This window comes from Coregonus lavaretus (genome assembly GCF_964263955.1).
Source record: "Coregonus lavaretus genome assembly, chromosome: 4".
Taxonomy (NCBI): Eukaryota; Metazoa; Chordata; class Actinopteri; order Salmoniformes; family Salmonidae; genus Coregonus; species Coregonus lavaretus.
In genome coordinates this window covers 58341964-58366817 of record NC_139991.1, presented here as the reverse complement: position 1 = coordinate 58366817, position 24854 = coordinate 58341964, and the positions used below count along the sequence as shown (strand labels likewise).

General features: G+C 41.6%; 2 protein-coding genes across 4 annotated transcripts; one reads left to right on the top strand and one right to left on the bottom strand.

The window, feature by feature from the left end:
• The first annotated feature begins 217 nt into the window (after nt 1-217).
• LOC311128089 (high affinity copper uptake protein 1-like) lies at nt 218-23296 on the top strand. Of its 2 annotated transcripts, none has more exons than XM_084160057.1 (5): nt 218-359; nt 19315-19450; nt 20382-20454; nt 20620-20788; nt 21033-23296. In XM_084160057.1, the coding sequence occupies exons 2-5, from the start codon at nt 19328-19330 to the stop codon at nt 21232-21234; spliced, it is 567 nt and encodes a 188-aa protein (XP_084016183.1). In that variant the 5' UTR covers nt 218-359; nt 19315-19327; the 3' UTR covers nt 21235-23296. The 2 variants fall into 2 exon arrangements, with proteins under 2 accessions (XP_084016183.1, XP_084016184.1); XM_084160058.1 differs by lacking the exon at nt 218-359 and adding an exon at nt 10677-10804.
• On the bottom strand, nt 23284-24745 carry LOC311128090 (anaphase-promoting complex subunit CDC26). Of its 2 annotated transcripts, none has more exons than XM_084160059.1 (3): nt 24667-24745; nt 24204-24304; nt 23284-23949 (listed from the first exon to the last, which is right to left on the bottom strand). In XM_084160059.1, exons 2-3 carry the CDS (start codon nt 24282-24284, stop codon nt 23764-23766), a joined length of 267 nt encoding a protein of 88 aa, XP_084016185.1. In that variant the 5' UTR covers nt 24285-24304; nt 24667-24745; the 3' UTR covers nt 23284-23763. The 2 variants fall into 2 exon arrangements, with proteins under 2 accessions (XP_084016185.1, XP_084016186.1); XM_084160060.1 differs by having other exon boundaries at nt 24204-24354; nt 24667-24737.
• Nucleotides 24746-24854: the final 109 nt, after the last annotated feature.

Sequence of the window (24854 nt, the reverse complement as noted above, 5' to 3'; positions counted from 1 at the left end):
AGGTTAGGTTTAAAATCACATTTGAAGAAGGTACATTGTAGAAATGGGCGGGGTTTATTACTTTGTGGCTGTGGTAACTGGTGACCACAATGTGGCGGCGGAAGTGCCTTCCCTGAACGGGTCGTCTGATTGGCTACCATACGAAAACATGCGTGCTACGTCTACATTTTCCTGCTTTGTGAAAAGTCATCTTGCTGTGGTTGTCATATACCTCAGTGTGACGTGTGCTGCCGGCGTTTTGCCAGTAGAGTAAACGGGAATCTGGAAGTTCATTTGAAAGCTCATAGTTAATGATTAGGTTGTGAGTTATTGAGGCCCAAGAAAATCACGCTGGAACCGAGTTCGCTATATGCTGTGAGGTAAGCGCGTGCGTGCATGCCTGGACTACCCTCTCTATCCTTCTCTCGCTTGTGTTTGACCTCTGTATCTAGCTAGTTACGAGGCAAGCCAGTCGGCTAGCAAGTACTGGAGTTAGCTAGCAAAATATTTTTTGGGGTATCATGCAACTTCAGCCATCTCACAATTTCAACCAAATGTTCCATATGTTTGAAATATCTATCCTGGCGATTGACATCCCATTCTATCGAATTTATGATGTTCATGTAATCAGTTATGGTTGAGAAACACTTGGCTTTTATATTTGCTAGTTGCAGTACACAAAACGCTACAGTACTTTGTTGGCAAAGACTCATTGATCTCTCCACTTCGAGGTTTTACGTGGCTCTTTTTCATTATACTCTACCTATTCCGAAACAAGGAGCTAGGCTATCAATACCATTAGATCAAATTGTCATACTTGTTAACTTGTCATCTTCAACATAAGCACAAATTTACAATATACTCAATATTTCAATGTCTATTCCCGATTTTAAAACTAGAACTTTAGGCTACAAATATGCAACAGTGTCTTATACTTATTAATTTTTTTAGGATAATTCAATTGCAGCCTTTTCAGAGCGTTCATGATGATGATGATGATGATGAAACATGCAACCAACTGTGGTCCCTATAGGCTCAGTGCACTACAGTAGGATGCGTCTTTCCTTGCTTTTCAAGACCAATTCCAGCTTTGAACACATGACCCTTCACAGTTATCCCCTCTCTATAACAGAGAAAAAGTGGACCTTTTAATGCGCCTAAAGCCCAAAGGTGCCATGTAATTATTTATGGCAGACCAAAAGTACAGTAAAAAAGGTCAAGGCTGGACAACCACAAGAAATGTATGTAACCTATATTATCTCTCATAGTCGGTACTCACTGATCTTATTGTGGAAGTCTGCTTTTAAGTTGCACTTGACAGCCACGGCAAACTCTGCTCCAATGCACACATTATATGGTCTTCAGAGACTGAGGCTGTTTATCAAGATCTGCTCTTCGCATCTTTTTGATTTAAATTTCGATTCGATTGCTCTGGAATTACAGAGTAACTCGTAACTGGTTTGTCATATTTACACTTACACTCAGATATGTGGATGGGAGGAATGTTTTAGTGGGTCTGAGGGAAACAATGCCCTATTGTCTCTGTGAATCAGGAGGACAGAGTGACAGTATCCAATGGGCCAGGCTGTCCTCTAGCTCTGTTGTAGTTGGCCCTCTTTCTCATTGGCATCACTCCGATGTGACTGAACCTTGTGTTTGCCTGGCAAGGCTTTTCATTCTCAGCAACAGGTTTACTTTACGGACATACTTAGGCTAGTTGATGAAGGCAGCAGGGAACAAGTATATTTACTATGACTTAACTTACCTCCGCCAGGCTTAACTGACCCACTTAGAAGGTGAAGTGGATTCTTAGTGATTGTTTTGATATTGGCTATTGATTGAAATCTGAATGTTTTATGTCCTGCAAACAAAAACAAACAAAAAAATAGCCATTGATTCTCCGCAGATTTCCTGAAACCATTTTGGTCACACACAACAATCCCATTCCACGAATGGTCCAATGAGATTCCTGCTATTTAGTGTACACGAAGCAGTGGAATGATAACACAGAAATGACAGGTACAATTAAATAAGGCTTAAACAACACTTTTAAATCAAAGATGGAATGATGAGAGCGTGATCAGAATGTAATGGAGAAAATCAAGTTTGAACTGGCAACCTTTTGGTTATTGTACCTCAACCTGTATTGTTCCATACTATCTGGTTTTAAAAGGTGGAATGTAGGCCTACTTTGCCGATTTTAATATTTTAGCTAGCCTGTGTAGCAACTGTCTAGCTACCCTTAACTGTACTGTATTTGCTTCAAGTAGTGGCTCTTGTGCATTCATTAGGAATGTGTTTGAAGTCTGGCAATTATGCAGCATGTTGGACAAAATGAGGTAAGTGGTGTATTGTACTGTTAAACGTGAAAGGATTAGGCTTAGGTCTACTTGATTATGTGAGGCCATTTAGGGTCATTGATGGTGATATACAGATCAGTATGTATTTTGATAAGACTGATGAATTGCACACTTTCAAATTACAGGTCAAGGGTTATCTTTACTGTACGGGCCTTTCCAAGTAGCAATTGGCACATTGACACAGGCAGATAATGGCTTTGAACATTGTCTTCTCTACTCAGCTTGTCTTTGTTACGTCACAGAGCTGAACATGAGGATGCAGCTTTTACTAAAGGCAACAGCGGAAGAAAGTTCACCCCACTATCTCAAACATAGCTAGTGATGGGGTGGGAATCGATAGTTATATATCGGGATATTCTTTTTGACGATATATCGTATTGTTTTGAAAATATCACAATATTATTTTTGCGCCAGTTTGCTGTACCTGCACCAAAACTCCAGTATTTTTCCTTCATAGTTTGTTCTCCATCTTCTTTTTAAATAGGGTGCCCATTTGTTTGCAGCACTTTTATTTCCATGACTGATCAAAACATGGCTCTCTCTTGTCCCTCTGCAGCAGACATATGGTGTTTGGAACATCGAATGGCAATAAAATCACAGTATCGAATCAAAAATACAAATAGAATTGTGAGAATCGCAATACATATCGTATCGGCACCTAAGTATCGCGATAATATCATATTGTGAGCTCCCTGGCAATTCCCAGCCCTAGTGTACACACACACACACACACACTTGAGTAAACTCTGTCATGCTGATTGAGTTAGAATAACAGACTGGAAGCTTTAAAAGGAGGGTGGTGCTTGAAATCATTGTTCTTCCTCTGTTAACCATGGTTACCTGCAAGGAAACACGTGCCGTCATCTTTGCTTTGCACAAAAAGGGCTTCACAGGCAAGGATATTGCTGCTAGTAAGATTGCACCAGTGCAGAGATTGCTCAGGAATGGCAGCAGGCAGGTGCGAGTGCATCTGCACGCACAGTGAGGCGAATACTTTTGGAGGATGGCCTGGTGTCAAGAAGGGCAGCAAAGAAGCCACTTCTCTCCAGAAAAAACATCAGGGACAGACTGATATTCTGCAAAAGGTACAGGGATTGGACTGCTGAGGACTGGGGTAAAGTCATTTTCTCTGATGAATCCCCTTTCCGATTGTTTGGGGCATCCGGAAAACACCTTGTCCGGAGAAGACAAGGTGAGCGCTACCGTCAGTCCTGTGTCATGCCAACAGTAAAGCATCCTGAGACCATTCATGTGTGGGGTTGCTTCTCAGCCAAGGGAGTGGCACTCACAATTTTGCCTAAGAACACAGCCATGAATAAAGAACGGTACCAACACATCCTCCGAGAGCAACACTGTAAATATTGACTCTTTGCATAAACTTAATGTAATTGTCAATAAAAGCCTTTGACACTTATGGAATGTTTGTAATTATACTTCAGTATACCATAGTAACATCTGACAAAAATATCTCATAACACTGAAGCAGCTAACTTTGTGAAGACCAATACTTGTGTCATTCTCAACTTTTGACCACGACTGTAGTAGTCTTAACTAAATCATTTTAATTATCACCTATAGCGACAATGTTTGTTGTTTGTGCAATCATAGAATGTTTTGTTGGTAATTGTGTCTCAATGTTAATTTCGGTTCCTTACTTTTGTACTCTGTGCTATTTACTGCACATTTCATAATTGCTTCAATCACTGTCATCTTTGGTGGGGATTGTTATGAGCCAGTTTTATGAGCAGGCCTTTCATAATAGGCGTACATTGGCCTTGGAGGTGAGACTGTTCTATCACAGTCACACTATAACTCATTTTAGGCTTAAGGTACAGTGCATTCTGAAAATATTCAGACCGCTTCACTTTTTCCACATTTTGTTATGTTACAGCCTTATTTTTAAAAATTAATTAAATACTTTTTTTCTCCTCATCAATCTACACACAATACACCATAATGACAAAGTGAAAACATAATATTTTTATTGGTCAAAACGGCAGTCAAACATCAATCAACATGCCACCAGAATGAGATCCTCAATATTTATTAGAACGGAGCATCAAGCTCATACCGTGCACTTTCAACACCCTGTGAAGTCCGTCATAACTTATTTAGTCTGCCTAAAAGCTGCATGGTTTCCCGAGTCGTAGTGGGAGGACTACAGACCATGTCATCGCGTGACTCCAAGTTTACTTTGATATGATGGTTATTACAGTGCCTTTGGAAAGTATTCAGACCCCTTTACTTTTTCCACATTTTGTTACGTTACAGCCTTATTCTAAAATGGATTAAATAAATAAAAATCCTCAGCAATCTACACAGAATACCCCATAATGACAAAGCGAAAACAGGTAAAAAAAAAAAACAGACCTTATTTACATAAGTATTCAGACCCTTTGCTATGAGACTCGAAATTGAGCTCTGGTGCATCCTGTTTCCATTGATCATCCTTGAGATGTTTCTAGAACTGTCCACCTGTAGTAAATTCAATTGATTGGATATGATTTGGAAAGGCACACACCTGTCTATGTAAGGTCCCACAGTTGACAGTGCATGTCAGAGCAAAAACCAAGCCATGAGGTCGAAGGAATTGTCTGTAGAGTTCAGAGACATGATTGTGTCGAGGCACAGATCTGGGGCAGCATTGAAGGTCCCCAAGAACACAGTGGCCTCCATCATTCTTAAATTGAAGACATTTGGAACCACCAAGACTCTTCCTAGAGCTGGCCTCCTGGCAAAAGTGAGCAATCAGGGGAGAAGGGCCTTGGTCAGGGAGGTTCCTCTGTGAGAAATGGGAGAAACTTCCAGAAGGACAACCATCTCTGCAGCACTCCACCAATCAGGCCTTTATGGTAGAGTGGCCAGACGGAAGCCACTCCTCAGTAAAAGGCACATGACAGCCCGCTTGGTTTGCCAAAAGGCATCTAAAGACTATCTGGTCTGATGAAACCAAGATTGAACTCTTTGGCCTGAATGCCAAGCGTCACATCTGGAGGAAACCTGGCACCATCCCTACGGTGAAGCATGGTGGTGGCAGCATCATGCTGCTGTGGGGATGTGTTTCAGCGGCAAGGACTGGGAGACTAGTCAGGATCGAGGGAAAGATGAACGGAGCAAAGTACAGAGAGATCCTTGATGAAAACCTGCTCCAGTGCGCTCAAGACCTCAGACTGGGGCGAAGGTTCACCTTCCAACAGGACAACGACCCTAAGCACACAGCCAAGATAACGCAGGAGTGGCTTCGGGCAAGTCTCTGAATGTCCTTGAGTGGCCCAGCCATAGTCCTGACTTGAACCTGATCAAACATCTCTGGAGAGACCTGAAAATAGCCTGACAGAGCTTGGGAGGAACCCATCCAACCTGACAGAGCTTGGGAGGAACTCCCCAAATACAGGTGTGCTAAGCTTGTAGCGTCATACCCAAGAAGACTCTAGGCTGTAATCACTGCCAAAGGTGCGTCAACAAAGTACTGAGTAAAGGGTCTGAATACTTATATGTACAGTTGAAAATCGGAAGTTTACATACACCTTAGTCAAATACATTTAAACTCAGTTTTTCACAATTCCTGACATTTAATCCTAGTAAAAATTCCCTTTCTTAGGTCAGTTAGGATCACCACTTTATTTTAAGAATGTGAAATGACAGAATAATAGTAGAGAGAATTATTTATTTCATCACATTCCCAGTGGGTCAGAAGTTTACATACACTCAATTAGTATTTGGTAGCATTGCCTTTTAAATTGTTTACCTTGGGTCAAACGTTTCGAGTAGCCTTCCACAAGCTTCCCACAATAAGTTGGGTGAATTTTGGCCCATTCCTCCTGACAGAGCTGGTGTAACTGAGTCAGGTTTGTAGGCCTCCTTGCTCGCACACGCTTTTTCAGTTCTGCCCACAATGTTCTATATGATTGAGGTCAGGGCTTTGTGATGGCCACTCCAATACCTTGACTTTGTTGTCCTTAAGCCATTTTGGAACAACTTTGGAAGTATGCTTGGGGTCATTGTCCATTTTGAAGACTCATTTGCGACCAAGCTTTAACTTCCTGACTGATGTCTTGAGATGTTGCTTCAATATATCCACATAATATTCCTTCCTCATGATGCTGCCACCCCGTGCTTCACGGTTGGGATTGTGTTCTTCGGCTTGCAAGCTTCCCCCTTTTTCCTCCAAACATAATGATGGTCATTATGGCCAAACAGTTCTATTTTTGTTTAATCAGACCAGAGGACAGTTCTCCAAAAAGTATGATCTTTGTCCCCATGTGCAGTTGCAAACCGTAGTCTGGGTTTTTTATGGCGGTTTTGGAGCAGTGGCTTTTTCCTTACTGAGCGGCCTTTCAGGTTATGTCGATATAGGACTCGTTTTACTGTGGATATAGATACTTTTGTACCTGTTTCCTCCAGCATCTTCACAAGGTCCTTTGCTGTTGTTCTGGGATTGATTTGCACTTTTCGCACCAAAGTAGGTTCATCTCTAGGAGACAGAACGCGTCTCCTTCCTGAGCGGTATGACGGCTTTGTGGTCCCATGGTGTTTATTGTTGCGTACTATTGTTTGTACAGATGAACGTGGTACCTTCAGGCGTTTGGAAATTGCTCCCAAGGATGAACCAGACTTGTGGAGGTCTACCATTTATTTTCTGAGGTCTTGGCTGATTTGTTTTGATTTTCCCATGATGTCAAGCAAAGAGGCACTGAGTTTGAAGGTAGGCCTTGAAATACATCCACATGTACACCTCCAATTGACCCAAATGATGTCAATTAGCCTATCAGAAGGTTCTAAAGCCATGACATCATTTTCTGGAATTTTCCAAGCTGTTTAAAGGCACAGTCAACTTAGTGTATGTAAACGTCTGACCCACTGGAATTGTGATACAGTGAATTATAAGTGAAATAATCTGTATGTAAACAATTGTTGAAAAAATTACTTGTGTCATGCACAAAGTAGATGTCCTAACCGACTTGCCAAAACTATAGTTTGTTAACAACAAATGTGTGGAGTGGTTGAAAAACAAGTTTTAATGATTCCAACCTAAGTGTATGTAAACTTCCGACTTCAACTCTAAATGTGATATATCAGTTATTTTCTTTTTAATACATTTGCAAAAATTCCTAAAAATCTGTTATTGTTTTGTCATTATGGGGTAGTGTTTGTAGCTTGATGAGAAAAAAAACATACAGCCATATTTTGAAATGGATTCAATTGTAACGTAACAAAATGTGGAAAACGTCAAGCGGTCTGAATACTTTCCAAATGCACTTTCCGAATTACATGCAATATTCCCTCAAAAACAAATTGTCACTGAGGAAATTTCAGGTCTGCTGAGCGCAAACTTGAATAAGCTACGTAGCCAATAGGCAGAGGGTAGCATCATTTGTCTGATTCTCTGTAATAATGGTATGGGAATAATAATGCATTTTATTTTGTGAAGTGGTTTCTTGCGTCAAACAACATTTTCAGTCACCTCCTTGTCTAAAGAAAACATTTATAAACCGGTTAATGTCAAGCCCTGCATGTTTTTTTCCAAAAGTCTCACCCCTCATTGGCTGCTACTGTAGGCTGAATTATATAACAACATGTTAAAATGTTATGGGATGCTGTGCAACTTCCTGCGTACGTTTACTGTGAACACTGAGGCTGTACCCGCTTTAAGTTACCGTTTCAGACAGTGGTCAAGTAGGCTACTTTGGCTATTTGATCATAATGTAGGGCTACCAGAGTGGCCTACCATTAAAAACAATGGAGAAAATGCATCCCATAACATTTGGTCTTACAGAGAATCAGACAAATTATGCTACCCTCTGCCTATTGACTACGTACAGTGGGGAAAAAAAGTATTTAGTCAGCCACCAATTGTGCAAGTTCTTCCACTTAAAAAGATGAGAGAGGCCTGTAATTTTCATCATAGGTACACGTCAACTAATTCCAGAAAATCACATTGTAGGATTTTTAATGAATTTATTTGCAAATTATGGTGGAAAATAAGTATTTGGTCAATAACACAAGTTTCTCAATACTTTGTTATATACCCTTTGTTGGCAATGACACAGGTCAAACGTTTTCTGTAAGTCTTCACAAGGTTTTCACACACTGTTGCTGGTATTTTGGCCCATTCCTCCATGCAGATCTCCTCTAGAGCAGTGATGTTTTGGGGCTGTCGCTGGGCAATACAGACTTTCAACTCCCTCCAAAGATTTTCTATGGGGTTGAGATCTGGAGACTGGCTAGGCCATTCCAGGACCTTGAAATGCTTCTTACGAAGCCACTCCTTCGTTGCCCGGGCGGTGTGTTTGGGATCATTGTCATGCTGAAAGACCCAGCCACGTTTCATCTTCAATGCCCTTGCTGATGGAAGGAGGTTTTCACTCAAAATCTCACAATACATGGCCCCATTCATTTTTTCCTTTACACGGATCAGTCGTCCTGGTCCCTTTGCAGAAAAACAGCCCCAAAGCATGATGTTTCCACCCCCATGCTTCACAGTAGGTATGGTGTTCTTTGGATGCAACTCAGCATTCTTTGTCCTCCAAACACGACGAGTTGAGTTTTTACCAAAAAGTTATATTTTGGTTTCATCTGACCATATGACATTCTCCCAATCCTCTTCTGGATCATCCAAATGCACTCTAGCAAACTTCAGACGGGCCTGGACATGTACTGGCTTAAGCAGGGGGACACGTCTCGCACTGCAGGATTTGAGTCCCTGGCGACGTAGTGTGTTACTGATGGTAGGCTTTGTTGCTTTGGTCCCAGCTCTCTGCAGATCATTCACTAGGTCCCCCCGTGTGGTTCTGGGATTTTTGCTCACCGTTCTTGTGATCATTTTGACCCCACGGGGTGAGATCTTGCGTGGAGCCCCAGATCGAGGGAGATTATCAGTGGTCTTGTATGTCTTCCATTTCCTAATAATTGCTCCCACAGTTGATTTCTTCAAACCAAGCTGCTTACCTATTGCAGATTCAGTCTTCCCAGCCTGGTGCAGGTCTACAATTTAGTTTCTGGTGTCCTTTGACAGCTCTTTGGTCTTGGCCATAGTGGAGTTTGGAGTGTGACTGTTTGAGGATGTGGACAGGTGTCTTTTATACTGATAACAAGTTCAAACAGGTGCCATTAATACAGGTAACGAGTGGAGGACAGAGGAGCCTCTTAAAGAAGAAGTTACAGGTCTGTGAGAGCCAGAAATCTTGCTTGTTTGTAGGTGACCAAATACTTATTTTCCACCATAATTTGCAAATAAATTCATAAAAAATCCTACAATGTGATTTTCTGGATTTTCTTTTTCAATTTGTCTGTCATATAATTGATGTGTACCTATGATGAAAATTACAGGCCTCTCTCATCTTTTTAAGTGGGAGAACTTGCACAATTGGTGGCTGACTAAATACTTTTTTTCCCCACTGTAGCTTATTCAAGCCAGTCTCAAAATACAACACTGAAATGTACACATTTTGTGCTGTTGTAGGAAGCAATCACTCCCCCATTGCTGACTACAAATTATCTATAACTGGGCTAATAACTCACTAACTAGCAAAGGATATGAACAAATGTGCACACATGGCTAGATGCAGCTCTCGCTTTGATCTTAAAATAAGCGCATCTACTCACGGCCGCTCATGCTGTAAACACAGTCCAGTTCAAAGTGAATGGCACAGATCCATTTATGACAATGGTCTATTTGCATATGCCTACTGCAGCTCTGATTGGTTATGCCGCACCGGTCTGTGTAGAGTACGGGCTGAGTCGTGCTTGTCAATGCAACAGAAACCTATTCCGATGCGTTCTGCATACAACAAAATCTCTTGCATAGTTTGTTTTGTTTCGGTATGCATTGAAAGTGGCTAATATTGCCTTAATTCGATGACCAAAAACTGATTAAAAACATAGGCCAAGCCTATACTGTTTGGTCCTGACTGTTTGTCTGGTTAAAGGACGGTTTTAGACAAAAAAAAAGGTGTAATGGGTCCGCGCTCAAAGATGTCCCATAGAGCTTACTTCATTATTCAATTTTTTTATTAGTTTCACTGCATCAGGGATAGCGTACACAGATGTTTCGGTTTTAGAAAAGATAAAAGATTGTTTGAGCAGCAAACCAATAAAAGACTGGACATCCCATTGTTTCTTTAGTTGATGTCTGTTTTGTCCAGCACGTATGTTTTTGATGTGTTTAAAGGGGCAATCCGCAGTTGCTACATTCATTTTGGGGGAGGGGGTAAGCCATGTTATTGGCTGGATCAAAGGAAATGAGGGGCAGAATGGTCACATGAGGCGGGCAGTCATGAGAAGGCAGATTAGTGCATTCACTTTCCCACTCTCACACATTCACTCTCTCGAGTAGGCGAGCACACTCAGGATCAGACTACACACCTGTACACATTGATGGGTTGCATGAACACTCACACACATTGACAAGTATCTTGTCATTTATTTGGCTGTAACAGAGGCGCTGCATGTGGTGAGACATTTGGGTAAGTTTTACAATGTGAGATTTTAACTGGAATAAAACAATATGTCATATAAATTATCAAATCAAGAATGTTTAGGCTACCATTTAATAATGTACATTTCCTTGTTGTATGAAATGTACTTCAGCCGTCTTTACTTCTTTGCATGCGCCAATGCATATTTTTGGCTGTTCTGGAAAAAAGCATTGACTCTGTTAATTATTTGTTTCCTGCTTTATGTATAGCTCAACTGAGTGGGCTAATATATGAAGGGATTGGGCTAATAACTAGTACCCACTGTACTTAGACTGAGAGCAGTCTTTTGTAATGTGAGTCATATCTACATATATGATGAAAACCGTTCATTGTTGTAACTGTCTTCCAACATTGTGTAGCCTACTTCAGTTTCCACTCGTGTACAAAACAATTTAGTGAGGATTTGCTTTGGTTAAAGATCACAGAGTTCTCAGGTTTATGATTCCAAGGACTTGCAGGAACATTTCACAATGGCTTTTACAACCTCATGTGGAGTGTGATTATGTAAAACATTCTTTGAACTCTGAATAAGAGAGACAAGTGCTGTGTAACACGACTTTAGACTGTTCTTGTCTTGCTTAAAAGGGCACAATGATCTTCGCTTTGGGCTTTAAAGCAACTGATAAGAATTTAAGGTTGACTTTGATGGAATGTTTATTGATAAACCTAAGAAGTGTTATGTGTTGGATATGAAACGGAAAGAGGGACACCACCCAGTATGAATATCCTGTCTTTATAACACTGTTTTGAGTAGTAAGGTCAATTTCGTTGTGTACTTGTAGTCATGTCTACCTGAGTCTTGACTGTTTTGTTTTGTTGAGGATTAGTCCTATACGTTCAAGAAAGGCTAACTTCTCACTGTGGCAACAACTGAGTCTAGCAGAGCTGAGTAGAACAATATGAGGCAACAGATGTCTTGACTGGCAGGTTAAGTGATGTGATTTTGGGTCTTTTCAGTTTGATTCTCGATGTCTGTTTTCCTTGTCCCCTGATGTCATTGGTTTCTGCCTTCGGGGTGTCCCAGACATTTGGTATAACATGTTTTTCTCTAATTGAATAACATTGATGTCCGTTAAGTGGGCATTTATTGTGTTATAAAGGCAGTTTTCTACGGATGTGGCCTCTGGTTGTTTGGCCATTAAATTAGCAAGGGTCCTAGTAGACCTCTCGAGTCAAGTAGCAAATTTTTCCACTTCGAATGATTGCGCTCTCTCTCATGTAGGGAGTGAAGGTGCTTTCAAGGTACCATGGCTAGTAGACTTTGATGACTCTGGAACTGTGTATGAAATAGCCTTGGCACACAGTGGTCCAAACTGGCTTCACAGTTCTTGGGACCATATGGTTCTGTTTGTAGCCTAATATGTGTTTTTTCCCCCTCAATTTAGGTACTTTTCAGATCCAAACACAACTATAATTAGCCTAATTACCAGGATGGCAAAGCTGCAATCATTATCTTGGCCTATAAATGTTTATAGTTCCGAATACTGTGCTTCCTTTTGCACGTTCTTGATGTCCAAGGAAATGGTTTCAACCAGCATTTACAATAGACCCCAGCCAGCATTCTACACCAGTGGGTTCAGTACAGTAAGTTGAGGGGTTCATGGTTAAAACACCTCTCACAATCACCATCTCTCCAAAGTAATAACACTGGGCACTTTGGAGAATTTGACTGACTAGTTTAATTACGGTGTTAACCTTTTAATCGGTGCTAACCCAGGAGCATTAGAGAGGATCTGGGGCTTGTCCTCAGGCTGGTGCTGGTGGCACAGTGCCAAGCCAAGGACCAGGCTACTCCAAGTCTGAGTGATTACCCACTTTATCCCTCTTCAAGCTCACAGAGTCAAACACAGACATGTGTCCTCACAAACCTGGAAAATGTGGTTAGAGTGGACCTCACTTCAATTTGTCGTATACAACTGGAAAATGTAATGGTGGTTGCTTTCCTCATGAAGCAGGAGATGCACTGAATATTTTGCACAGGAGGAAAATAAGCAGAAGTCACAAAGTGCTGCTTAGGCCTTAGGGTGGGGTTTGTTTTAGCGTTTATTTTGGGACTGATTTTTGTCTCTGCTTCCAAATAACCTTCAAACATTAATTTTTTCAACATTTTTGCCACAGCCGATTACCTAGGCCTACCTGGGCGATTCCGTGGGAAGGTTAACCTGAGCATGCCCAAATAAAGTTAGTAATTTCCAAATGAAACCTTGTTCATAATTGTCCTCAAGGTCTATATGTTAGAGTTCAGGCTTTATTTGAAAAGAAGGAAAGTGCATGAATTTTGGCCATTTCAGAGTAGGAGGCCAAGACTCAAAGGCTTTTCAGTCAATCATGTGACCAAACACTTTGATTCGGTCCTATGTAGCAACATTTGAAATGATGTTTCTTACATTGGATAAAAATAGAGAATATGGTATATCATACACTACAGTTGAGGAACAGTTGGTACACCTATTTGAGAGCTCTGCTTTGTCTACACCCATTAAGCATCGTTCACACCCTCTTAAGCCTTAGCCCCACCCATCTCTTTAAGGATTCACATGTGAGGCCATGTGCTACACAGAGTGAGTAAGGTAGTGTACTATGGGGCGGCAGGTGGCTTAGTGGGTAAGAGCGTTGTGCCAGTAACCGAAAGGTCGCTGGTTCTAATCCCCGAGCCGACAAGGTGAAAAATCTGTCGATGTGCCCTTGAGCAAGGCACTTAACCCTAATTGCTCCTGTAAGTCGCTCTGGATAAGAGCGTCTGCTAAATGACTCAAATGTAAATGTAAATGTATAATAATAATAATGATAATATGCCATTTAGCAGACGCTTTTATCCAAAGCGACTTACAGTCATGTGCGCGTACATTTTTACGTATGGGTGGTCCCGGGGATCGAACCCACTACCCTGGCGTTACAAGTGCCATGCTCTACCAATTGAGCTACAGAGGACCACAACCAAAGATTAAGACTAAAAGTGGTGAAAGTAGTAGTAAAAATACACTTTATCTAGTCCTTGGCCTATATCCTAATCTGACTTTGGTTCAGGTCATGTCGTTGTTCACATTACCGTCTCTGGTAAATGCACATATCAAATAAAATCAAAGTTTGTCACATGCAGAGGATACATAAGGTGTAACGGTACAGTGAAATGGTTACTTGCATAGTGGAGTCTTTTTGTTTAGACCCAAAATCCCAACCCATACTACCATGCACCATGCATGAATCTGCAGGTAGCTAAAGCTAACCAACTAGGTTCAATGTTAGCTAGCTATCTAAACATTAGGCTATAACTAGCAATGCAAAATGATTTCTGAGATACAAATAATATTACTACACAGCTCATATACGTAATGTTAGCTAGCGAACTAGCCAGCTAACATAATTATATAACTAGAAATGAACACGACTTTCTGGCAAAATTAGACACGTATAATATCTGAAAATGTAGATAGACTCTTACCCGTATTGTTGAACGCTTCTCCCTCTGTCATGGATGCCATGGTTGCCCTTAGTTTGACGATGTAATCCAGAGACAGTGTTTTATACAACTGCCTTCTGTGTTCTCTTTTCGACTCCCACCGCATTTGCAATCATACTCTGCTTCCACCGGGCATTCCACTGATTTCAGAACTCGGTCAACTTCTTCCCAGACAACAACACTGTTTATTGCAGTTTCTTCCCCATCACTGTCATCAGAAGACAATACAATGTCTGGTTTAATGAAAATGTTTTTACCTAAATCTGGGATTTCCTCATCATCTGATTCCTTTTCGTAGTCAGAGAGTCAGCATGGCACGATTGTCCTCCAGAAAGTAGTTCATCACAACCTTTTCCCACTGATCTTTGTCGATAGCTCCTGTTAAATTCAGGACAGCAGTGTTGAGAGCAGTAGCAACACTTTTGCAGTTCTTCATGACATCTTTCAAAAAGCCGCTGTAGAAAGGATTATCTACACATACTGAGCAGCTAATTTTATAGACAGAAGTGTGCTACATGGCAGACCAATCCGAACTCATTTCGGCATGTCCAGCCCATCCATTATTTCAGCCAATCATGGATAGCGGGAAGGTTCCTGTCTTTTTCCATGGCTAAACCAACTAGGCTCGTAATTTTAAATGTTATATTCGTATTTACAGATGGCATACAAGTTTGTTATTAAGGCACATGAAAGTTCACGTTCCAGAAGGCATTTCTGCCAAAATAACTCATTTTGATGAATAAAAAAATGTGTGCCTTCAAATGCTTCTCCTGTGAAGTAGTGACGTGCGATATATTCCTAGCTTCCTGGAACGGGTCACATATTTCATGGCTTTTTGAAAGAGCTCACTGAGCTTGTTTCTCCACTCACAGCTGTCCCCCAGTGTTAGTTATGAAGATGATATGTTAACGAAGCAAACAAACCAAATTGAAGTGTCTTGAGTTTGTTTGAGTGTTCTATAGTCTAGTAAAGAAAGGGGACTGACTGGGACAGGCAGTGTAACTTTCTCTGTAAAGTCAACTTTCCTCAAGATTTTATATGGTCTATAATTTGGTTTCTCTCTTTTTATAGTCAGTATCCTTTTTCAGCATTATGATATCCGTAACATCCATAACAGTTGTATAACAGACTTTTAGAGAAACAATTGTTGATATCTTGAAAATTATGTGTTCTAGCTAAGATTATCTTGGAAAATATATGCTGAAATGCATTTCTCATACATTGTAGTTGAGAAGTGTTTATACACAATCTGTGAATAGTCCTGTAGTCTCTTTTTCAAACGAAAGCCCCCCAAAATATACTGACTTCATCCATTGTCCAGAAAAGTGAATTGGCAGTATAGGCCATTTGTATCTTGTTTCATTTGCATATTTTGTTATAATATTTCAGAAAAGTTGGAATACAAAAAATATATTTGTGTTTACATTTACAATCAACTGGTAAAGATTAATTTTGTAATATATGTATGTACAGTGCATTCAAAGTATTCAGACCCCTTCCCTTTTTCCACATTTTGTTACGTTACAGCCTTATTCTAAAATTGATTAAATAAAAACAATTCCTCATCAATCTACACACAATACCCCATAATGACGAAGCGAAAAAAGGTTTTTAGACCATTTAGCAAATATATAAAAAAAAAAAAAAAACATAAATGCCTTATTTACATACGTTTTCAGACCCTTTGCTATGAGACTCGAAATTGAGCTCAGGTGCATTCTGTTTCCAGAATGCTCCTTGAGCTATTTCTACAACTTGATTAGACCCCACCTGTGGTAAATTAAATTGATTGGACATTATTTGGAAAGGCAGACACCTGTCTATACAGTGGGGAGAACAAGTATTTGATACACTGCCGATTTTGCAGGTTTTCCTACTTACATTTACATTACATTTACATTTTAGTCATTTAGCAGACGCTCTTATCCAGAGCGACTTACAGTTAGTGAGTGCATACATTATATTTTTTTTATATATATATATATATATATATTTTTTTTTTTTCATACTATTTTTTCATACCCCGGTGGGAATCGAACCCACAACCCTGGCGTTGCAAACGCCATGCTCTACCAACTGAGCTACATCCCTGCCGGCCATTCCCTCCCCTACCCTAGACGACGCTGGGCCAATTGTGCGCCGCCCCATCGGTCTCCCGGTCACGGCCGGCTACGACAGAGCCTGGATTCGAACCAGGATCTCTAGTGGCACAGCTAGCACTGCGATGCAGTGCCTTAGACCACTGCGCCACTCGGGAGACAACTTACAAAGCATGTAGAGGTCTGTAATTTTTATCATAGGTACACTTCAACTGTGAGAGACGGAATCTAAAACAAAAATCCAGAAAATCACATTGTATGATTTTTAAGTAATTAATTTGCATTTTATTGCATGACATAAATATTTGATCACCTACCAACCAGTAAGAATTCCGGCTCTCACAGACCTGTTAGTTTTTCTTTAAGAAGCCCTCCTGTTCTCCACTCATTACCTGTATTAACTGCACCTGTTTGAACTCGTTACCTGTATAAAAGACACCTGTCCACACACTCAATCAAACAGACTCCAACCTCTCCAAAATGGCCAAGACCAGAGAGCTGTGTAAGGACATCAGGGATAAAATTGTAGACCTGCACAAGGCTGGGATGGGCTACAGGACAATGGGCAAGCAGCTTGGTGAGAAGGCAACAACTGTTGGCGCAATTATTAGAAAATGGAAGAAGTTCAAGATGACGGTCAATCACCCTCGGTCTGGGGCTCCATGCAAGATCTCACCTCGTGGGGCATCAATGATCATGAAGAAGGTGAGGGATCAGCCCAGAACTACACGGCAGGACCTGGTCAATGACCTGAAGAGAGCTGGGACCACAGTCTCAAAGAAAACCATTAGTAACACACTACGCCGTCATTGATTAAAATCCTGCAGCGCACGCAAGGTCCCCCTGCTCAAGCCAGCGCATGTCCAGGCCCGTCTGAAGTTTGCCAATGACCATCTGGATGATCCAGAGGAGGAATGGGAGAAGGTCATCTGGTCTGATGAGACAAAAAGGAGCTTTTTGGTCTAAACTCCACTCGCCGTGTTTGGAGGAAGAAGAAGGATGAGTAAAACCCCAAGAACACCATTCCAACTGTGAAGCATGGAGGTGGAAACCTCATTCTTTGGGGATGCTTTTCTGCAAAGGGGACAGGACGACTGCACCGTATTGAGGGGAGGATGGATGGGGCCATGTATCGCGAGATCTTGGCCAACAACCTCCTTCCCTCAGTAAGAGCATTGAAGATGGGTCGTGGCTGGGTCTTCCAGCATGACAACGACCCGAAACACACAGCCAGGGCAACTAAGGAGTGGCTCCGTAAGAAGCATCTCAAGGTCCTGGAGTGGCCTAGCCAGTCTCCAGACCTGAACCCAATAGAAAATCTTTGGAGGGAGCTGAAAGTCCGTATTGCCCAGCGACAGCCCCGAAACCTGAAGGATCTGGAGAAGGTCTGTATGGAGGAGTGGGCCAAAATCCCTGCTGCAGTGTGTGCAAACCTGGTCAAGAACTACAGGAAACGTATGATCTCTGTAATTGCAAACAAAGGTTTCTGTACCAAATATTAAGTTATGCTTTTCTGATGTATCAAATACTTATGTCATGCAATAAAATGCAAATTAATTACTTAAAAATCATACAATGTGATTTTCTGGATTTTTGTTTTAGATTCCGTCTCTCACAGTTGAAGTGTACCTATGATAACAATTACAGACCTCTACATGCTTTGTAAGTAGGAAAACCTGCAAAATCGGCAGTGTATCAAATACTTGTTCTCCCCACTGTATAAGGTCCCACAGCTGACAGTGCATGTCAGAGCAAAAACCAAGCCATGTTGAAGGAATAGTCCATAGAGCTCCAAGACAGGATTGTGTCGAGGCACAGATCTGGGGAAGGGTACCAAAACATTTCTGCACAATTGAAGGTCCCCAAGAACACAGTGGCTTCCATCATTCTTAAATCGAAGAAGTTTGGAATCACTAAGACTTCCTAGAGCTGGCCGCCCAGCCAAGCTGAGCAATCGGGGGAGAAAGGCCTTGGTCAGGGAGGTGACCAAGAACCCGATGGTCACCCTGACAGAACTCCAGAGTTCCTCTGTGGAGATGGGAACCTTCCAGAAGGACAACCATCTCTGCAGCACTCCACCAATCAGGCCTTTATGATAGAGTGGCCAGACGGAAGCCAATCCTTCAGCTGTGAGGTTCATTTTAGAATAAGGCTGTAAAGTAACAAATGTGGAAAAAGTGAAGGGGTCTGAATACTTTCCGAATGCACATTAATATATGTATATTTATGTGTGTGTGTGTGTACAGTACCAGTCAAATGTTTGGACACACCTACTCATTCGTTATTCTTTATTTGTACTATTTTCTACATTGTAGAATAATAGTGAAGATATCAAAACTATGAAATAACACATATGGAATCATGTAGGAACCAAAAAAGTGTTAAACAAATGAAAATATATTTGAGATTTTAGATTCTTCAAAGTTGCCTTCATGACAGCGTTGCACACTCTTGGCATTCTCTCAACCAGCTTCACCTGGAATGCTTTTCCAACAGTCTTGAAGGAGTTCCCACATATGCTGAGCACTTGTTGGCTGCTTTTCCTTCACTCTGCGGTCCAACTCATCCCAAACCAGCTCAATTGGGTTGAGGTTGGGTGATTGTGGAGGCCAGTTCATCTGACACAGCATTCCATCACCCAATCAATTGAATTTACCACAGGTGGACTCAAATCAAGTTGTAGAAACATCTCAAGGATGATCAATGGAAACAGGATGCACCTGAGCTCAATTTTGAGTCTCATAGCAAAGGGTCTGAATACTTGTGTAAATAAGGTATTTCTGTTTTTTAATACATTTGCAAAAATTTCCCAAAAAAAGTTTTTGCTTTGTCATTATGGGGTATTGTGTGTAGATTGTCATGGACAAATGACTTTGTAAAGGTGAGAAGTATGAGTGACTGATGTTCTCTTTTGTGTCTGTATTTCCTGGTTCTTGCAGTACTACATTAGAGATGAACATGGACCACACACACCATGACCACGACCACAGCAAAATGGCTGGCAGCATGGCTCCTCCTATGGTCACAGGCTCCCACGAGGATCATCTAGGGGGAGGTGGAGTGGGCCATATGATGGTGAGTGAGCCTGGCACTGTAAAAAAGAAATCAGTCACACACTAATTTCTCTCTGTTACAATGTGGGATGTACTTAAAGCCGATTTTATGCTTGATCCGGCAATGAGGTCCGGCAGCTCTGTACGGAGGGTGTGAAGCAATTGCGGAGGCCAAATCAAGCTCCTCACAATTTGTTTTTACAATTCGGAGAGATCCTTATAGCTCCGCATTGATATGATTGGTTGACGGTAGGTGGGGGCGGTACATCCTGTATAAACACAAACTCACTCCCTTCACAACAGCTCTGCTCTGCTCCACAAAGCGCAAGAAGTATGAATGCCCTGACTTCTGCAGAGGCCACATTGCAGTTACATTTTACATTTACATTTTAGTCATTTAGCAGACGCTCTTATCCAGAGCGACTTACAGTTAGTGAATACATATATATATTTTTTCATACTGGTCCCCCATGGGAATTGAAACCACAACCCTGGCGTTGCAAACGCCATGCTCTATCAACTGAGCTACATCCCTGCCGGCCATTCCCTCCCCTACCCTGGACAACGCTAGGCCAATTGTGCGCTGCCCATGAGTCTCCCGGTCGCGGCCGGCTGCGACAGAGCCTGGATACGAACCAGGATCTCTAGTGGCACAGCTAGCACTGCGATGCAGTGCCTTAGACCACTGCGCCACTCAGGAGACTAATGCTGTATGTTCAATGCAGACACTGGAATTACCATAAATGGGCTTTTAGGCTTGGCACCCTGTCTCTGCACTTCCTACAACCTCTCACGAAGTTGTAAATCAGATTCAGATGAATGGTTTTAAACTCTAGTTCAAACGGCCTGCTTGACATTTCTCTCTGCTGTGTGAGCTGAATCACTGTAAACCTCTTGGCTCTGTAGGTGTGTGATACAATTTCTTATTGTTTTCTATCCCTCTTCTTCTCCAGAAAATGACCTTCTACTTTGGCTACACAAACGTGGAGCTGCTGTTTGCCAGCCTTGTCATCAACACACCTGGAGGTAAGTTAGTGTGTGTGTGTTCCCAGAATGTATTATCAGACTTGAAATGTAATGCAAATAGTATTTAATGTAATGACCATGGCCATTGATTATTCATAAAACTAAAAATAAATAATTGACTATTTAACCAATGTTAACACCTTTCTACCATGTCTCCTCTCTCAGAGATGGTGGGAGCCTGCATTGGTTGTTTCCTGCTAGCTGTGCTCTATGAGGGGCTGAAGATCGGCAGGGAGTTCCTGCTGAGGAGGAATCAGGTCAACGTGCGCTACAACTCCATGCCTATCCCAGGGGCAGACGGCACCATGGTCATGGAGACCCACAAGACTGTAGGGTGAGTGAGACCAACCATGCAATAGGACTCCTTACTAACCGGACACATAGTAGTACTGCAGTGAAGTGTTCCATTTTACACCCAAATTATGAGACTTCTAGACATGGCAGTTCAAAAGGGCTACTCGCTCTATATCAACTTGCAGTAGGAAAATGTGAAGCCTCACTGACTTGCAGAGTGCTGTCTATTAGTTTATTTGAAAACATGACTTTTTAATAATCCTGTTTCCCTCTCTCCACTGCAGCCAGCGGATGCTGAGTTTGGCACACTTGCTGCAGACGGTGTTACACATCATCCAGGTGGTGGTCAGCTATTTCCTCATGTTGGTCTTCATGACCTACAATGCTTACCTGTGTATCGCCGTGGCAGCCGGGGCAGGCGTCGGATACTTCTTATTCAGCTGGAAAAAGGCTGTGGTTGTTGACATCACCGAACACTGTCACTAATAGCCCCCCACACACATACATACATACATACATACACACATATCACACACAGGTATTCTCCATTTAATCCCCATCGTCATCATCATGCATCCAGTTTTATATACATGTATCACATTTGGACAGTTCACTTTGTCACACAAAAGCTGCTTGATGGAAAATGTGAATTATGACTGAGCTTTTACATTTGTGACAAATTTAAGTCTGTCCCTTTAGTAGGTCCAGAATACTACCCTCGCCACCTAGCATGATGTTGGTATTCCAAATGCTGGCTTGTTATAGCAGCACCTCTCCTGTCTCTCTCCACAGCTCTGTCAAGGGCCATACATCCACTTCCCCCAGTCGTGCCATTCTTCCATTCCCATTCTGTGTTTTTGTTATTGCGCAACAATCAGTGCAGGTTCATCCTTATAGCACTGGGGCTCTAGGCTCTTCTGCTCACACAGGGCATTTTACAACCCTTACAACAACCTCTCTCCTTGAAGATCATTGTGAATAGGGCCCAGAGTTTTTCCTGACCCCACCCCACCTGGGTCCTAGTTAAAGCCAATGTGTTCTTCTGAAGCCTAGTCATATCTGCATTCCATCTGACAATTCGGTGGGGGGGGGGGGCATACATAATCGGTGTCTCACAACTACAGGAGTCAAAGGTCATACTTGGGATTGTGTGGAGATGGTCAGGCAGCTCTGGCTGTATGACTGAGCCTTACTAAACCCTTTGCCTTAAAGGAGGGAAAAAGGACAGCCTAGGCCAACTGTAGTCTAGACCCATAGTCTACTGACAAGTGCCAGCGCTATTTTAAAGAAGTTTGTCCAGTGGACAAGCAGTGAAGTACAGTACACTTTACATGTCACCTGATTTATATAAATTAGAGTGTAATGCAGCAGAATGTGACAACCTTTAAAACCCTCTTCATGATACACACTGCTATGCAGTGTTCAGTCTTGGATAGTTTATGAATGACAACCTCATTATTTTCCAATGACACTTGGCACTCGAAGGCTGGATCTGACCCATAAATGTAAATTGACTCTCGCACATCAAGAAGCCATTGTAAAAATGTTATAATATAACTTGGGAGTAACCTTTGGTGCATTCATTCAATAGGGTTAAATTAGTTAGCATGTCAACACAACATGGATACTAGTGTCCTTATCGGAGAAAGTGCTCAGATCCCAAGGACAAGCAGGGAACTATGGGAAAGTAGGAGGATGGACCTAGTGCTTTCTCAGACGGACCTAGTAACACATGATTACTGCACCTCTTGTGACCTATCGGTGCTTAGGCCTCACAGTACACACTTTGACAGGGGGGATAACTATGAAGTAGAACCTAAAGAGAGTTGTATTTTTAGTTTATTTTGATATTATACGTTTTTGAATCTCTGAGAAATTACTAGTAAATGTTTGTATCAGTTGCCTAAGGCTGCGTTTACACAGGCAGCCTGATTCTGACCTTTTGCTGATTTATTTGGCAATAGAGCTGATTTGATTGGTCAAAAGACCAATTAGTGGAAATGTCAGCGTTGTCTGTCTGTGTAGACAGGCAGCCCAATTCTGATTTATTTTTTGTGCTAATTGGTCTTTTGACCAATCAGATCAGCTCTGAAAAAGATCTGATGTGATTGGTCAAAAGACCAATTAGTGGAAAAAAATATCAGCATTGGGCTCCTTGTCTAAACACAGCCTTAGTGATGTGCCGTGCCTGGTTTGGGGGTCAAATTCCTAGTTGCTTTAACTGGATTTAACAGCCACACATTCTCATTACATTACAATCAAGCCAGGGACATTAATAGTTAAGTGTACACTTGAACATATTATAACCGTTTCTGCTTTACCAAGTGGGATCATGTATAAAGACTTTGTTATTATAGTCTACTGTACAAATCTAGCGTTGAAGTTAATGGGCCAAAACAGCAGTGGGAATCTGACCGCCACTCCAGCGCATAATCAGTGTGAATATTACCTGGACTGTCCACAGACATGTCTGTATAGTTTGACATATTTACAGTGCTGTAATCATCTAGAGAAAACAAGTAATAAATGGTATCATTCAAGAACTGTATGTTTTGATTCTGTTGCATTCTCATAATGTGGCTTTGAAGGCCAATAAAAGTACAATTATACCATCGTAAGTAATAACTGATTAGTTATCAAGTCCATTCAGTTCATTCCATCTTGCCCCACAGATGCTACCTTCACCTTCCTGGGACTACCAAATCTGGATTTTTGTAATAAAGGAGGGAAACCACTACAACAGCTCTTACTAAACATATTGTACAAAAAGCCACACACTTCACATCGCAAGTCATAACATTTCAGGTAAATGCAGCAACATTTACTTTAGAAGATGTGTGTTATAAGCAAAACGTGATCCTCAAACTACACATTTCTATGTAGAGATAATTCTGATCTCAGGTAAGCACACAAGTATCCCTGACTATGTCAATACCACAGTCACTGTGCCATCCACACACCAACGCTGGAGGAGCCAAACGTTTGAGCAGTCTCTTTAATGTGCCCATTAGGAACCTAAAACTGCAGGTTTCCAAAGAGTGATGGCAAGGTGTTGGGTTTGGGATGGGGCTTGTAGCCTATTCTCTCGTTGATCATCTGTTCCCGTGTCTTCCCATCCCCTGTTCCACCACTGGCCCCCACCATGTCACTAGACGTTGCCACACCAACAACATCCACTTCATCTCTCTGTTTTTTCCGACTCTGAGAGGTAGGCAGAAAAAAACGTAGGTGGTTAGACATAGAAGTTCTGGTATGTATACTACATGTAATTACTATGTAAATGCGCTTTTCTCACACCCAAGGCGCAGATTGTATGTCAATCATCAAGCGTTTCTTAAAGTTAATGAGGACTTTAAAAAACTGGTAGCAGGCAATCCATCAACAAGCATTGCCTCTTTATTATGCCTTCATACCAGCAGATACTAAAGATTATCCATGATGCTGTGGCTACTCACTTCAAGCTCTTTCTTGACACACTCAAACTCCTCAGTGTCATCCAACTTAAACTCCAGGCGGGTGGGCTTTCTGCGTAGCATGTTACATCCACTAACGTTAGCTGAGAAACAGATGTGCCCAGGCTGTCAGTACTAACTAATAGCTAGATGGCTAAAGACAGAAGGGTGACATCAATTATTGAGTGTAATAATATGGCTTGCATTTGCTAAATCACTTAGCTAGCTATATGCAATTACTACACAATAGTTCATGTTAGGCTACCAAACAAATGAATCGCACTAAAATCTCTTAGCAACAACTTGCTAGCGAACTAGCAAGCTGTCACGCTAACTACAGCAAAGACTACAGTGACAGACCAAGCATGGCTAAAGAGAGCAAAATTGAGCACTCCATTCGTCAATACGTTGTCTCTGAGCCAGTGGTACACACAAAGAAACAGGCAAATCGTTCATATTTGCTTACATTTTGTTATTGTTGTTTATTTGGACAGTAGCTAGCTAGCCACGCACTGTAAAATCCGCCATAAATTGACGAAGGGCTTCTGGGTAACGTAGTTTTCAGCAGTGCCCCGTGTGGGTATGTTTGACCTCTTTTCCACTACTAAAATTGATTTAATTATTTTTCCCCTCATCAATCTACACACAATACCC

What these genes read in the sequence shown, in the direction of transcription:
- LOC311128089 (XM_084160057.1), top strand. Translation starts at nt 19,328, where the DNA reads ATGAACATGGACCACACACACCATGACCACGACCACAGCAAAATGGCT. An exon ending in GTGGAGTGGGCCATATGATG is followed by an intron (nt 19,451 to 20,381) that starts GTGAGTGAGCCT and finishes CTTCTTCTCCAG; the next exon opens with AAAATGACCTTCTACTTTGG. An exon ending in GAGACCCACAAGACTGTAGG is followed by an intron (nt 20,789 to 21,032) that starts GTGAGTGAGACC and finishes TCTCCACTGCAG; the next exon opens with CCAGCGGATGCTGAGTTTGG.
- LOC311128090 (XM_084160059.1), bottom strand. Translation starts at nt 24,284, where the DNA reads ATGCTACGCAGAAAGCCCACCCGCCTGGAGTTTAAGTTGGATGACACT. An exon ending in GTGTCAAGAAAGAGCTTGAA is followed by an intron (nt 23,950 to 24,203) that starts GTGAGTAGCCAC and finishes CCTACCTCTCAG; the next exon opens with AGTCGGAAAAAACAGAGAGA.